At 52.5% G+C, this 14,560-nt stretch overlaps 1 protein-coding gene across 10 annotated transcripts in view; it reads left to right on the forward strand.

The window, feature by feature from the left end:
* The window catches only part of SEC22C (SEC22 homolog C, vesicle trafficking protein), a 36,456-nt gene extending 29,161 nt beyond the window's left edge, over positions 1-7,295 (forward strand). For 5 of the 10 annotated variants that reach the window (XM_070050977.1, XM_070050976.1, XM_070050975.1 and 2 more), the window contains exon 7: positions 4,668-4,967. In XM_070050977.1, the coding sequence (XP_069907078.1) occupies positions 4,668-4,949 (282 nt within the window). In that variant the 3' untranslated portion in view covers positions 4,950-4,967. Of the gene's footprint in view, positions 1-575; positions 4,968-7,122 lie in introns of those variants that run through there. The other 5 variants (XM_051851828.2, XM_008260252.4, XM_008260251.4 and 2 more) reach the window with 2 other exon arrangements.
* The last annotated feature ends 7,265 nt before the right edge of the window (positions 7,296-14,560 follow it).

A 14,560-nucleotide genomic window follows, 5' to 3' on the forward strand; every position in this document is an offset into this window, starting at 1 on the left:
TCCTTCAGTTGCTTGCCCACCTGGATAGCTCTTCCATGGGGCACTGTCTCTCTTCCACTTGAGCTTTTGTTTTGTTGCTGCATATGCTAAGAATGGGCTTTTTAGAAAACAATAACATTGAGCCAAAAACTGTTTGGACCTTTTGCAGAGCACAGTTGGCGCCTTTTCTATATGATAACCCTCGCAGAATATCACATCCTCTCCCTGTTGTGAGGCCTTTCACCTCAGAGGTGCTTCTGAGGACATGAGAAGGAGGGTGCCCGAGGGAACAGTGGCTATCTCTCACCTGACTGCCTGTCATGGCTCCTGGCAGGAAAATTCTGTTGTAGACTTTCAAATGGGCAGTGCACTCATTCCCCCTGTGACATCATCTGTTTTACTTGCCGCCTTGCTTCCAAGTCTCCATGGTCACCCAGCATTTAGCAGCAGCCTGACCAGTGGGTCCCTTCTTCCCGCTAATGAGTCTAGTTCAGGAAGCAGCTGGGTGGTGGCCAGCTGCACCAGGAGGTCATTGCTTCTAGTCCTGTGCTGTGGTATTGTCTCTGACTGGACTTCCTCTTGCGGTCTCGTTGCAGTGTTACCTGTACCTGTTCTACAGTCCAGCCAGGACTATGAAGGTGGTGCTGATGCTGCTCTTCATTTGCCTAGGCAACGTGTACCTGCACGGGCTGAGGAACCTCTGGCAAATCCTTTTCCATATAGGAGTGGCTTTCCTCTCTTCCTATCAGATACTGAGCAGGCAGCTTCAGGAGAAGCAGTCGGACTGTGGAGTATGAGGCCAGACCCTTGGATGTTCTTCTGGGAGTCAATCTGTGTTTCCTGTCCTGCTTCTTAAGTTTCCATCCTTGAAGCTTCTTTCAACCAAGCCGACTGAAAAACCAAGAGTGGGGGATTTTTAACGGACATGGCCGAAGTTGTGAGCTCTCCTGATTCCCAGGCTTGGCTTCATGCCGAGTGTGACTGCAGAATTTCTAGTTGAGCACATTTCCTTGGGACAGCCAAGCCGGGGGCTCGCTCAGGAAGGTCAGAATGGAAATATTTAGGTCTTTTAAATTGAGTGATACAATAAACCACTAGATTGGATAACACTAGCTTTAGTAATTGGCAGTTGTCTCTGAGGAGCCAGTTTAGAATCTAAATGTGATTTGGTGAGTTGTTTGTAGAGAGTTAGTACAGGGTGAATTAGAAACTTAAAAATATGGTTTCTATACATAAGCCAGATAAATTTTGTTTACATTTTTGATAAGTTGAGTTCAATATACCTTTGGAATATTTAAATATATTTTTGGATATATGTTGAACTTCATTTAGGGTAAAGATAGACAAAAGCTGAGCAAATGGTCAAGAAATTCAAGTTTAATTTATATGTAAACTTTGATGGCAGTGGGACTGTGTGGGTATAGAAGTGTTTTGTATTTATTTGCAGGATAGGTCTGAAAACTTTTACAGTTGCTTGAGTAACCAATACTACTGGATCATAGGGTTATAAGCATGAGCAGAAATGAGAATTTCAAGGATTCCTTACAACTGGCCACAAATTGGAGTAGATGAATGATGTGGGTCCAGTGACACTTAAGAAGCCTGTTCTTTTAATGCTGATTAATACTTGGCCCTGTGTACCTGTTCCCAGAAGACCTCCCACATTAATTACCCCTTTATACCTGTCCCAGGGCTCTTAATTATATCAATAGGCCTCTTTTGTTTTGTTTTGGAATGAGAGTTAAATGGATTTCAGCTTCCTGAGTTAGAACTAACATATGCTCTGAAGAGTTAGCTTCTTTCATTGCCAAAAAATGCGTTAATCATAGTCGCCCAAAATACGGTTCTGAATAAGATCACTTTGGTCTCCAGAAACATCATCCTGGGTCTCCAGGTACCCAGGAGGCTGCTTTGGGACTTGGTTCTTTTGGGTCGTCTTTGGTAGAAATCTGGAATCTAAATAGTTCATCCACAGTTGTGTGGAATACTTTGGGTTGAATTATGTGTGCTCTTGATATGTTTTTGAAAACCCTGTTTTGGTAGTTTTTTTTTTTTAAGTGAAAAGAACATTGGAATTGCAGGAAGACTGAGAATATAGTTTTAAGGAATTCAGTTGTATTTGGTTATTATTGGTACTGTATTGTTATTGAACTACCTTGGTATCATGTGAAGAAAAACAAGTTTATATGACTGGGAACTGTGTTGGGGGAGTGTTGCCATAGTAACTATTTTCTTATAATAGAATTTTCTATTTTTAACCTAACATAAAATATCTGGATAGGAAAATTATATTTGCAGCGTTGGCTTCTCAGCTGTGTACTCCTCTGCACACTGAGCAGGTGAGTTTTCAGTCGTTCTGGGAGACAGTTTTGAGGAGGTGGTAAAGTAAAATGGGAAGCCAAGGAAGGGAGGAAAAAAAAATCTTTTTAAATTAGAAGCACACACACATACAAAAAGCTTTGGAACTTAGAAGAGCTTAAAGTGTCTCGATTTCTTGTCTAAGCCTGTGTGGTGTCGGTGTCACTGTGTGGCCCTGTACCCCAGATGCTTTGGGGCTCTGAGTCTTGATCCGCATTCAGCAAGCAGTAAAGCAGCAGCCCTGGAAGGTGGCTCTTTCTGGGGAGTGCTTCTGCCTGCTGAGGCACCAGTGCGAATGTTATGCAGCCCCTTGGTCTATTAACATGTAGCTGAAATTTGAGATTTACTTGTGCAAACTAAAGAGAAAAGATGCACAAGGAAAACAGTACAAGCAATGACCACAAAACCATTGCTGAACTGAAATCCAGCTAAAAGAAACCCCCATTCACCAGAGGAAGAGACTAATGATAGGAATAGAAGCCCTGGTGATTTTGTTCAAGGGAAATCCCAGACTTTAGGTTGACTTGGTGCAGGCTTTGAGGTTTGTAGTCCCTCTGTGCAATCCGTGGCGTCCGAAAGCCAGTCCCAGACCCCATAAGTTATTCTCACCCTACCACGGACTCCTTGCTCTTCAAGAATCTCTGTCTTCCCAGTGAGTAAATGCTTGCCTGCCCAACCAGCCTTGCAGGGCTGGATCTGGGAATGGATGAAATCATGTTGCAAACAAAACCTTCCAGGTGCCTCTGGTTGTCAGATGCTGCAGGGTTTTGAGTATGTGTGTGTGTGTGTGTTAAGTTCCATCTGCGGTGCCACCAGAGTGTGGCTCAGTGCTCTGAGGTGGGGCTTCCCAACCCAGTCGCCAAAACCCAAAGAGTTCCCACTTCCCCGGGAGGTGAAGGCAACAAGTAGATTCTGGTTTTCCTTTCTCTAGGTTAGCCTGACATGACGAGGGTTGTATGTGTACTGCGTTCCCTTTCCTGGGTGGAAACAGCTGGGACACATCTGGGTGGCATTCCCACCCAGTCCATAGGTAGGTCCGCTGCCTATGGACTGGAGGAGGAAGGTGAGACCTGAGGCTGTGTTTTGCTGCTTGGGCTTGTGTCCTGTTATGACTCTGTTGATGCGTGTCATGCACCAAGGCCCAACGTTTTACAGCTCTTTAAGGGCTGGAGCAAAGGGTGTTGGGAGAAATGCTGGAATTAAAACATGTAATCATTTTTAGTTGGCTGGAGGGATGGGAAACCCACCTGTAATAGAATGAATAGAGTGGGTAGAGGGGCTTCCAGGTGGGAGCAGGTGGCGTCGAGGCCCAGCCCTCTCACCCACACCTGGGAACCAGATGTCCAGAAATAGTAGCAGTGTGGTGGTCAGCACCGCTTAGAGTCAGAGACACCAGCCAGCAGATGGGGCATGGGAAGCAGGGGACCCGAGGGGAGCAGAGCCAGGGGCTGACTATCTGCAAGAAGGCAGCAGCTGCCCCTTGGAGTCTGTCACTCATCGTAACGTGCAAGACAGTGGTCCTCGGAGACCTGCTGCTTGCTGGCCCGATGCAGTGCAAGTGAGTACGGGCGGGGAGGGGAGTGTTGGCAGCAGTCCCATGTGCCCAGCTCAGGCATGGCCCACATTCCACGTGCTCCTCCATAGAGCCCCACACACAGGCACTGTGTTAACAGTGGAGGAAGAGAGAATGGATGCGCCTGTGAGAGACGAGGCAGGGGAGGTGACAGAGGGAAACACCGGGTGAGTGCAGTGTTTGTGTGCAGGGAGAGGAAGGCTGTGAGTTCACCTGGTGCGCACAGGTTCTGCATGTGTCAGACACGTAGGACGGCCGTGACTGGCCTTTACGAAAAGGCGTCGTATGGCACTGCACTGTGCATAGCCTTGTTCTTCCGCTCCAGAAAGGTAGCAGCCTCCCGCTGCCCAGGCCCAGCACCCATGGTACTGTTGAGGTTTCCCTGTGCCGCTGGTTTGACCAAATGTTGCAGTCTGTGCTCTACCCAACCCGGGAGATCTCTGGTTCTCCCCCATGGGAGCGGTGACGTCGCGTGGCTGTTGCTGGGGAGACCTTACCGGCAGGGAGCCTGTGGCAAAGGGCTCGTCTGTAAAATCTGGGAATGGCAGGACGTGGCAACACCTGCCCCTGTGTACCAAGGACAGAGCTGCGGCCCACCAGCTCCTGTGTTTAGGCTAAAATTAAACCCGTTCTGTTCTTCTGACCAGTGCTTCGTACACGTGAGCTGCTTTAACCCTTACAGGATTCTGGAGCTGCTTCAGCAGTGTTATGAGCCATTCATACAACTTAACTCCCAGGATTCTGTTTTGCTTAACAGACTTTTCCCGCTAAGAGCATAAAAAATCGAAGTCACCGACGTAGCCAGGGGCAGGCCACAGGACTACACACACTCATGTGGATGCTTGCCACCCATGTTGTACAAGTTTCTGACCGTCTTCGTGTAACTGAGCAAATGATGGGGCCCCTGAACAAACTTCACATGATAGTGAGACCTAAACTTGTGTTAAGGTGCGTACAGAACGTTGTAGAGCTGTATACTGTTTATATACTGTGTATATATCAATTAAACGAGGTGGCTTCAGAAGTGAGAGGAGAATAAATCTAAAGTGTTTGTTAACGCGTGTGATTGTACTTAATGTGAGGAATTCCAAGCTGTGGGACCTTCGTCCTAGACAGGGTGATGTGGGCCTGCCACAGTGGGAGGGAGCTGTTGAGAGAAGAACAGCTCAGGTCTTCTTGTTCAGTGACGTGCAGAAGCATGGGTTCATGTAGTCTTAGCACTAATCCCCAACCAAAGCGGCAGCCACCGCACTGCCCTGGGAGCCCAGCCTCCTTGTATTCTCTGCCCCTGTCTTGCTGTCTGCCCCTAAGCAGGCACTTTCCCCGCTCTGGGTTCTCAGCTGTTGTCTTGTGCTGTGAGGGCCCTGAAGCTTTTCATCTCCCAGGACCAGCCTGGTCACAGAATGACCACCAGGAGGCGCACTTGCCAGCCACATCGTCCGTTTCCCAGCGTGGGGGACGGTACCCTTTTGCAGAGGCCCTTCTGTAGCAGCTGATAAAATTCCCAGCGAGGAAGCAAAGGCAGCGTACTCTCGTGACCACCCTCTAAATACACTGGGGAACACACGCAGCAAGTGTCTCTGTACCATCTGTCCTGAGTCAGGATATTTAGGGGGAAGGCAGAGGTGAAATAAACAGGCTCTGGGATTTGGCAGTAGACAGTGCCTTCAGATCCCATCTGGTCCAGTGCCCTTGATGCTCAGGTTGGGGAGCCAATGACAGTGTAGCCCAGAGCCCCATCACCCTACCACTTGGTGGGGTTCACAGAGAAGAAAAGGAGATGGCCCGTGAGGATGCCCTTTCTGTGCCAAGAGGGTTGGGTGAGAGGGTCAGACTGCTGCGTTACCTGTCTTTCTTTGGGTCCTATCCCTTGAAGGGGGCCAGGCAACAGAAATGCTGCTAAGCACTCTTGGGCAGTGCCAGTGGAAGAGAGGTTTGGAGAGGAGGGGGCCCACATGAGGGTACCTGACTCAACCCTAAGACAGGTCAGGTCAAAGGGCATCAGCAAAATTTTCAGCTCCTCGAAGAGCCTGAAGAACATCTGTGTGATCTGGGGTAGAAAAGTACTTCACACACAAGAAGTGCTTCTTATTTGTTGATTTACTGATTTATCGGAAAGGCAGCATGAGAGACAGATGGAGAGAGAGACCTTCCATCCACTGGTCCATTCCCCAAATAGGGGCAACAGCCAAGGCTAGGCCAGGCTAAAGCCAGGAGCCAGGAACTACCTCTGGGTCTCCCATGTGGGTGGCAGGAACCCAAGTACGTGGATCATTTCTGCCTGGTGCATTAGCGGAAAGCTGGATGGGAAGCGGAGGAGACAGGACTCGAACTGACACTCAGTATGGGATGCTGGTGTCGCAAGCGGTGGCTTAACCTACTGCGCCATAATGCTTGCCCTCCAAACGTATATCTTAACCTGTAAGGTACGGTGATTGACGGATCACATGGGAATTAGGATTCCATGAGGGATGCTTTAAGACTAGGAGATGAGACTTCCAATGCCTGAAACCAAGGAGGGATTAATAGAGAAGTAAGTGGGGTACGTCAGCAAGGAAGGCAGAAACCACAGGGTACAAATGGCAGCCCATTTACAAAAGATCAGACCCGAAAAGCAAGTACGCATTTGGAGAGATGTAAAACCATCAGACACGACGGAGGAGTTGGGCACATCGCTCTGTGGCACCCACTACTGGAGGGAGGATGGAGATGGGGGACCTCGGCCCCTGCTGGTGGCGACCAGGATGACACAGAGATCTGCAGAGACGAGCTGCCCTTCAAGCCTGAGTTGTGCCCCCTAAATACATAGGTCCCAACTCCAGGCCCCAGTGGGACTGTAGTTGGAGATAGGGCCTTTAGGGAAAATGAGGTCATATTGGTGGGCCCAAATCCACTGGGACTGATGTCCCTAATAAGAAAAGATGAAGGGCCAGACGTTGTGGTAGAGCAGGTGAAGCCACTGCATAGGAAGCCCACATCCTACACTGAAGTGCCAGGATCAAGTCAAGCCTCTGCTTCCAATACAGCTTCCTGCTCAAGTGCTCGGGCTCCTGCTGCCTGCCTGGGAGAAATGGACAGAGTTTCCAACTCCTGGCTTTGGTCTGGCCTAGCCCTGTCTATTGTAGACATTTGGGTAGTGTATCAGAAGATGGAAAATTCCTTCTCTCTCTCTCTGCCTTTAAAATAAATAAATAAAATTTTATTTTTTAAAGAAGACATTAAACGCAGGCACAGGGAAAAGACCATGGAAGAGACGAAGAAAAGACAACCACCCGACCCCTTGATGGCAGACCTGTGGATTCCAGAAGCATGAGAAAGCTATGGCTGTCGTTAAAGCCAGCCAGACCATGGAACATGGTGATGGCAGCCCTACAAGGCCGGCACAGCGGCCCACCCAAATGAAGTGTGCATACGCCTCGTGACGGGGGTTTCGCGCCTGGCTGTGTGTCCCAGGAACATTCTTAACACGGATCCTTAAGGGGACATGTGTAAAGGTAAGTGTTCATTGAAGCGTTGTTTGTGTTGTGTACAGATGAGCCCCACGAAGCAGGCAGACACCTGGGTTTAGATGGAATCTTGCTGCGTGGATGATCTTCTAAATTTGGAGCCAAATAAAAAATAACTTAAAAAATATATATATTGAGGCCGGCCCTATGGTGTAGAGGGTAAAGCTGCTGCCGGTTTTCAAGTCCCAGCTGCTCCACTTGGATCCAGCTCCCTGCTAATGCACCTGGGAAAACAGTGGAAGATGGCCCAAGTGCTTAGGCCCCTGCCACCCATGGGGGAGACCTAAAGGAAGCTTCTGGCCTCTGGCTTTGGATTGGCCATTGTGGCCATTTGAGGAATGAACCAACAGATGGAAGACTCTCTCTGCCTCTACCTTTCTGTAACTCTGCCTTCCTAATAAATAATCTTTAAAGATATTATTCCTCTATTTGATACTTCTGATTCTTAAATTTTTATTTAATTTATTTGAAAAGCACAGATCCGTCCACTGTCCATTAGGTTCACTTCCCAAATCCCTGCATCAGCCAGGGTTGCATTAAGCTGAAGCCAGGAGTGGGGAACCCAATCCGAGTCTCCATGTGAGTAGCAGGGACCCAAGTACTTGACCCATCACCTGCTGCCTCCCAGGGTGCACATCAGCAGGAAGCTGGCGTTAGGAGCAGAGCTGGGATTCCAACCCAGGCACTCTGATGTAGGACACAGGCATCCCAAGCGAGATCTTAATTGGCTAAGTCAAATACCCACTGCGAAAATAACTTTTATATGATTAAAAAATATATGCACGGCCAGCGCTGCAGCTCAATAGGCTAATCCTCCACCTGCGGCACCAGCACACCGGGTTCTAGTCCCAGTCGGGGCACCGGATTCTGTCCTGGTTGCCCCTCTTCCAGTCCAGCTCTCTGCTGTGGCCCAGGAGTGCAGTGGAGAATGGCCCAAGTGCTTGGGCCCTGTACCCCATGGGAGACCAGGTGAAGCACCTGGCTCCTGGCTTCGGATCAGCGCGGTGTGCTGACCGCAGTGGCCATTGAGGGGTGAACCAACAGAAAAGGAAGACCTTTCTCTCTGTCTCTCTCTCTCTCACTGTCCACTCTGCCTGTCAAAAAAAAAATATATATATATATATATGCACACAGAACTATAAGATATTTTGTAAGAATATATGTAAATTAAGTGTTCCGTTCATTTGAACGTTTGCCTCCAAGGGGCTGGGCATATGAGAGTTCGGTTTAAGAAATAAGGAATTGAGGCGGGGAAATAGGGTTGCTGGAGTCAGTAGCCAGGTCTGAGCCCTGGGAGCATGGGGTATGTCTGCATTCCCCTGGGAGATCTTGCTTGGGTGTGCCCAGTCACAGATTCCTCAGGGAGAGCAGAGAAGGCTGTCCTTTGGGGACTCCGGAGTCCCACTTTCTGCTGAATGCTGGGGGCCCCAGGGCTGCCCCAGGCAGGGAGGGCAGAAGTAAGCCAAGGCCAGGCAGGGCTGTGTTGCTCAGGTGTTGTGGGGAGGGTGCTCTCGAAAGCCATGAGACTGAACAAGAGGATAGCTGCTGGCCATGGGGACTCCTCTCCCCAGATTCAGGCCGTCTGTTCCGTAGTTCCCTGGCCAAGTCTCGTTCCCACAAGCGCTGCTCAGCTAAAGGGCTCTCAGGAGTACAAGGAACACAGCTGCAGGGGACAGAGATGCCCCCAAGGCAAATCCTTCCCTCCATCCCAGAAATAGCCTGTTGTGGCTACAGAGCCCTCAGCTCCAGCCTGCCGGGTGGGAGGGGGACCAGGACCCCCCTGCCCTGGGGGCTTGCTCAAGGCACATTTTCCAGGGCCCCAGGGATCTGAGCAAGGGCCATGGGCAGGAAACACAGGGCCAGCGGCAGAATGAACTTTCTCACGGCGCTGTCCAACAGGGCCTGGGCAGGCGGCAAGCTGGCCTCTATGGAGGTGTGCAGGAGTGGAAGAGGTGGTGGGATGGACCCTCGGAGCGTGCTGTCCCAGCCCAAAGACCACAGACCCGGTCCCAGTCCGAATGCGGGCCTTGAGCAGACATTTGCCTATCTCCTGAGTGCCTCCTGTTGTGTCCATCCCTCGGGCAGAGCCAGACGCCAGTAGCAGGAAACAGCTTGTGCCAGCTCCCATTTGAAGAGTAAATATTAGTCTTCTCAAGAGCTGCCTGTTCCCTGTCACTTGGCACCGGGGACACTGAGCTGGAAGGGGGGGTGGTGGTGGAGAGGGTGAGGGGACCTCTTGGTCCCCATGTCCGGATGGAGTCTGGGGCCTTGGTCAGGGCTGCAGTGGAGGGCCCCAGAAACAGGGCCGCATGGGCAAGTCCCCAGAGGCTGGGCAAGCAGCAGGCAGCTAACCCCTGCTTAAGGGAGCCCCAGGCCACATGGAGACCCAAGCCCTGTGCCCCCAGCATGCCTCAGAACTGCCTGGGCTGCTTCTGTGACCCACAGGGCTGCCGTGTTGTTGACCTGCCTCTTAGAGTCTCTGGGGCCCAGTTCTGACAGCTGTGGCTTAAAATCCCCTGATTACTAGGAGGGGGCAGTGACCTGCTCCTGCTCCCCAGGGCAGCCCCTCAGGGAGGCCTCATTCCACCCACCCCAACCAGTAGGGCACCCCATGACCCAGCCCCGCCTCCTTCTGCTGCTGGTCTGCAATTGTTCTCACTCTCCACCATGGGAAGGTCAGCTCAGGGGGCGGGCGGGGGGTTCTGCCTTGATGCCCACCATGTTAGCGTCTAGAACCACGCACAACAAAAGTACTCGGTGGGTCTCTGCTGCGTGGATGTAATGACAGCCGTGCGCTGAAAGCATCAAGCGGATCCTTCTCATCCCTCATCCCTGACCCTATCAGAGGAGGGAGGATGGAGGGGAGGAGGGAGAGACCGCAAGAAGGGGTCCTGGGCTCATTATCTGGGATGGAATCTTTTTTTTTTTTTCTTTAAAAAAGATTTATTTATTTATTTGAAAGTCAGAGCTACAGAGAGAGAGGTCTTCCATCTGATGGCTCACTCCCCAATTGGCCACAATGGCCAGAGCTGTGCTGGTCCGGAGCCAGGAGCTTCCTCCGGGTCTCCCAAGCGGGTGCAGGGGCCCAAGGACCTGGGCCATCTTCCACTGATTTCCCAGGCCATAGCAAAGAGCTGGATCAGAAGTGGAGCAGCTGGTCTCAAACTGGTGCCTACTTGGGATGCAGACCAGGGTGTTAACCCACTGTGCAACAGGGCCAGCCCCATGGGATGGAATCTTGATGAAAAAAAAAATTGACAGCTCAAAGCATAGAGGGTGTGTGTCTCACTCTGCATTTGGATGACAGCCCCTTAGGTGGCCTTCTGGGTAAAAACAGTTGGCTTATTGTAGCCAAGGTTATGGTGCAGTGGTACCCCTGCCTACAGTGCAGCTTCCCATATCTGAGCACTGGTTCTAGTCCTGGCTGCTCCTCTCTCCATCCAGCTGCCTGCTCCATGCTGATGCATCTGGGAAAGCAGCAGAAGGTGGCCCAAGTCTTTGTGCCCCTGCCACCCACATGGGAGACCCAGATGGAATTATGGGCTCCTGGCTCTGGTCTGGCCCAGTCCTGACCATCATGGCCATTTGGGGAGTGAATCAGTAGATGGATGTGATCTCTCCCTCTCTCATTCTCACTCTGCCTCTCAAATCAATAAGTAAATCTTTAAAAGGGCCAGTGAGCAACAACAAGCTACCCTGAGTTCCCAGAGGCCTGGAAAGGGTCCAGAAGTTCCTGGGTGCTCCCAGGGCGGGAGGAAGGTGGCTGCATCGGATCTGGTGGGCTTGTCCCGTGCTGCTGGAGTGCACGGTGAAGTGAGGCTGCCGTGGAGGCCGAGGCTGCACTGAGGCATGGCTGAGACTGGAGGTGTCTGGGGGCCTCAGTGAGCCACCCAGGGGCTAGGTCAGCTACATAGACCTTGGGGCGCCTGGGGTGGGGGGCTTGCTCAACACACAAGCAGGGCAAGCTGGGGGTGGCATGAGAGGGTTGACGTGGACACGTTTTGAGCAACTGGTGATGGGAGGCAGATGCAAGGCTGTTCAGCCTCGCAGGGATCCCGGTGGAAAGGAGTCGCCAGCGTCCCAGCAGTGAGCAGCTAAGTAGCTCCTCTTGGCACTGGCTCTCCTCACCTCCTTCTTTGCTAGTTGCAGCCCTGTCTCTGGATCTGCTTTCTGGGCACTCAGGCTACAGTGCCCATTGTGCCTCTCTGCTTGGGCACTTGGCCACCTCTCCGGCCCCTTCCATATCCTCCTCTGTGGAACAGAGGCTCCAGAATGCCTTTCCCAGAGTCCCTCCCTACTGGGGATCTCATGCAACGTGGGCTGTGCCAGAGGGAAGCAGCGTCTCGAGGAGGAAGGCAAGGGCAGTACAGGCTGTTCTCGCCGCGTGGTGGCTGATGGGAGGCCTCGGGCACGTGTGGCTTTTGCAGCAAAGGACACTATGTTCCTTCCTCTTTCTGGTCTCCCACTTAATGGGTGTGTAACTGGGATGTTGACAGTGCCTTCCTGCAGGAGGCAGCTGCAGTGGTGTGGTCATGAGGAACGGAGGTGTGCCCTAACCTCCATCCCTCCTAAGCCTCCCGACATTTAATTCCCTGCATTCAATGTCTTCCTGTGCAAAACACCGGGAATACTTCCTGCTTCCTGCAGTGAACCATGACTGATTCGACTCTCTCACCTGCACCATAGGACCACACCACCAGGCTCAGGGGGAAGGGAAGGAAGGATCATAGATTTATCCAGAGCCTGAGTCAAGACTGTTGGCTACCTGCTCAGCAGCCACCCGGCTCCTTCCTCCACAGGTTGACTCCCCTGGTAGAAGGCTAGCCTCTCTTGTATCTGTGATTCGGATATGCAGCCCAACCCTGGTGTGAGGTGAGTGTGCGGGAAGGACAGTTCTTGGCAGCCAGCACTGTGGCGTACGTAGTAGGTTAAGCCTCTGCCTTTGGTGCCGGCATCCCATATGGGTGCTGGTTCAAGTCCTGGCTGCTCCACTTCCAATCCAGCTCCTTGCTAATGTGCCTGGGAAAGCAGGGGAAGATGGCCCAAGTGAAATGCATGATGAACAAAATAGCCAGATTTTAACTAAAGACAGAACCTGCATCACCCCTCAGTGATCTCACCTGTGCTCATCGATGTAACGCTTTGGAGAACTGAGTTCAAAGTCAGCTCCGCCAGTGATGTCACTGGTGATCCCATGCCTTGTCTGGACTCTAGTGACCCCTCCCGTCCTGCTCAGAGGCCGGGGCTTTGTCCGGGTGGCCTCCTGCTCTGTCCTCCGCTGCCCCATGGCCTGCGGAGGTTACCAGCCCTCTCTCTGTGAGGCTTCGTCTCCAGGGCCATTGACTCCTGGCTATTAATAACCCGGCCATCCCTGGCCTGATCAGGGTGTTTAACGACTGCCAGCTGTGGCTTCGGTCCCCTCCCCTGGGAGAGATAAGAGCAGTTCCTGTTCCCACATCAGGGGAGGTGGGAGGAGGCAAGGTCAGTGAAACAGGCCCTGGGTGAGCAGTGGGAATGGAGGGCCTGATTCTGCTGCTCAGCCACCCCCACCCGGCACACCAGACAGCCTGAGGATACGCACCACCCTACACCCCTCCCGGACGGGGGCTGCCCTGATCTCCCCATACCCTGTCTGTACCCTGGACCTTTAGGTCCAGATTCCAACAGCCTTGGAGCTTCTCCCCTGGTACCCCATGGATAAGATGGTCAGCTTGTCCCAGACCAGGTCATCGCCTCCCCAGTCCCTCTCTTCCTCCTCCCGCACCTGGATGACAGACTGGCTGCTTTCCCTGCTGCTGCCTAGCCATTCCCCTGGGGCATCTTGTACCCTGGAATGGCAGGAATCCTCCATGAGGTGGCATGATGGCTCTGCTCTCTGTGCTGGGAGGGTGCGGGGTGGGAGGTACTACCTGAGTTAACTGACCTTCCCCCCGCACCAGGGGACTGGGGTCAGGGCTCAGGGCTCATTCAGGGGCCAGGGTCTAGCTGGTGGCCAACCAGAGGCTAGGCTCTACCTGGGGTTGTAGCTAAGCCTGAAGCAGGGTTTGTGTGCAGCAGAGGTCAGAGGCCTGTGTCTGTGGGACAGATGCCAGTCCTCTTTAATCCCAGGCTGAGTTGGGGACCAGTCCTGTGCCCCAGCATTTCCACCTTCTTTGTCACTTGGCCTCCTGGCGGGGAGTAGCCTGCCCTTGAGTGCTTGGGCCTTAAGGGCCAATCTTGGTGAAGTCCTTGAAGCACCCACTAGGTGGCAATAGAGATGAGTTGGCCTGGGACTGACAGGTGCACAGCAGGACAGGAGAGGAACCTGGGAACTGAGGAAAAGGAGGGCTCTGGGAGAAATATTGTTGATGGCCACCTCCTGTCCATGGCTCTTCCCAGTCTGGGATGACCATCTGTGGCCTCTGCTGTGTTCCAGTGTCTCCTTGTTCCTGGACGCCTACTGCTGAGATTACCTCCTGGTACCTCTGGCCAGGGCATCACCTAGGTCATCCCTTTTCGCTGCCCACATCCTTGGCCTCTCTGCCTCCTCTACTCTCCACACTCTAGGCTGCTAACTCTGCTCCCTTCCCCAGCTCTGTCTTAACCTGAAGCGGAGACGCATTAGTGTGTGTGTGTGTGTGTGTGTGTGTGTCTGGGTGCAGCTGCGGCAGCCTGTGGGGTCCCAGATCTGGAAGGCAGGTGGCTGCCCTTTCATCTGCAAACACTCTTTTCTGCAGCTCTGTCGGCTCCTCCCATTCCTGTTCTCCCTCTTCCTCTTCCCCTCTTCTGCCGGCTGGAGCTCGCTCTCAAAAAGGAGTCCATCCGGTTCCCTGACACTGTTCTCTGCCCAGCCTCCACCCTCTGCTGTTTTCTCAGTTCCCCTGGACTGCTTGGGACTTCACTGCTTGGGACTCCCCTTCCTGCTGGAGATGGGGTCTGACTTCATCACAATCAGAATAGGGAGGGCATCGCTCAAAAAGAGGGGAGGCGAGGACTCCCGGGATGTGTGATCCTCACACGGAAGGAAGAGTGGGCTTCCTATGCAATGCCAGGGGGTGGTGGAGTCGGGCCTCAGCAGACTGGAGTCTCTTTGGAGTCGGGGGAGGGTGGGAAACGGGTCCCCATTTTAGGTCCCATGGGGGCATCAACCACCAGAGGGAGCAAG

This window comes from Oryctolagus cuniculus, chromosome 10 (assembly GCF_964237555.1).
Source record: "Oryctolagus cuniculus chromosome 10, mOryCun1.1, whole genome shotgun sequence".
Classification (NCBI taxonomy): Eukaryota; Metazoa; Chordata; class Mammalia; order Lagomorpha; family Leporidae; genus Oryctolagus; species Oryctolagus cuniculus.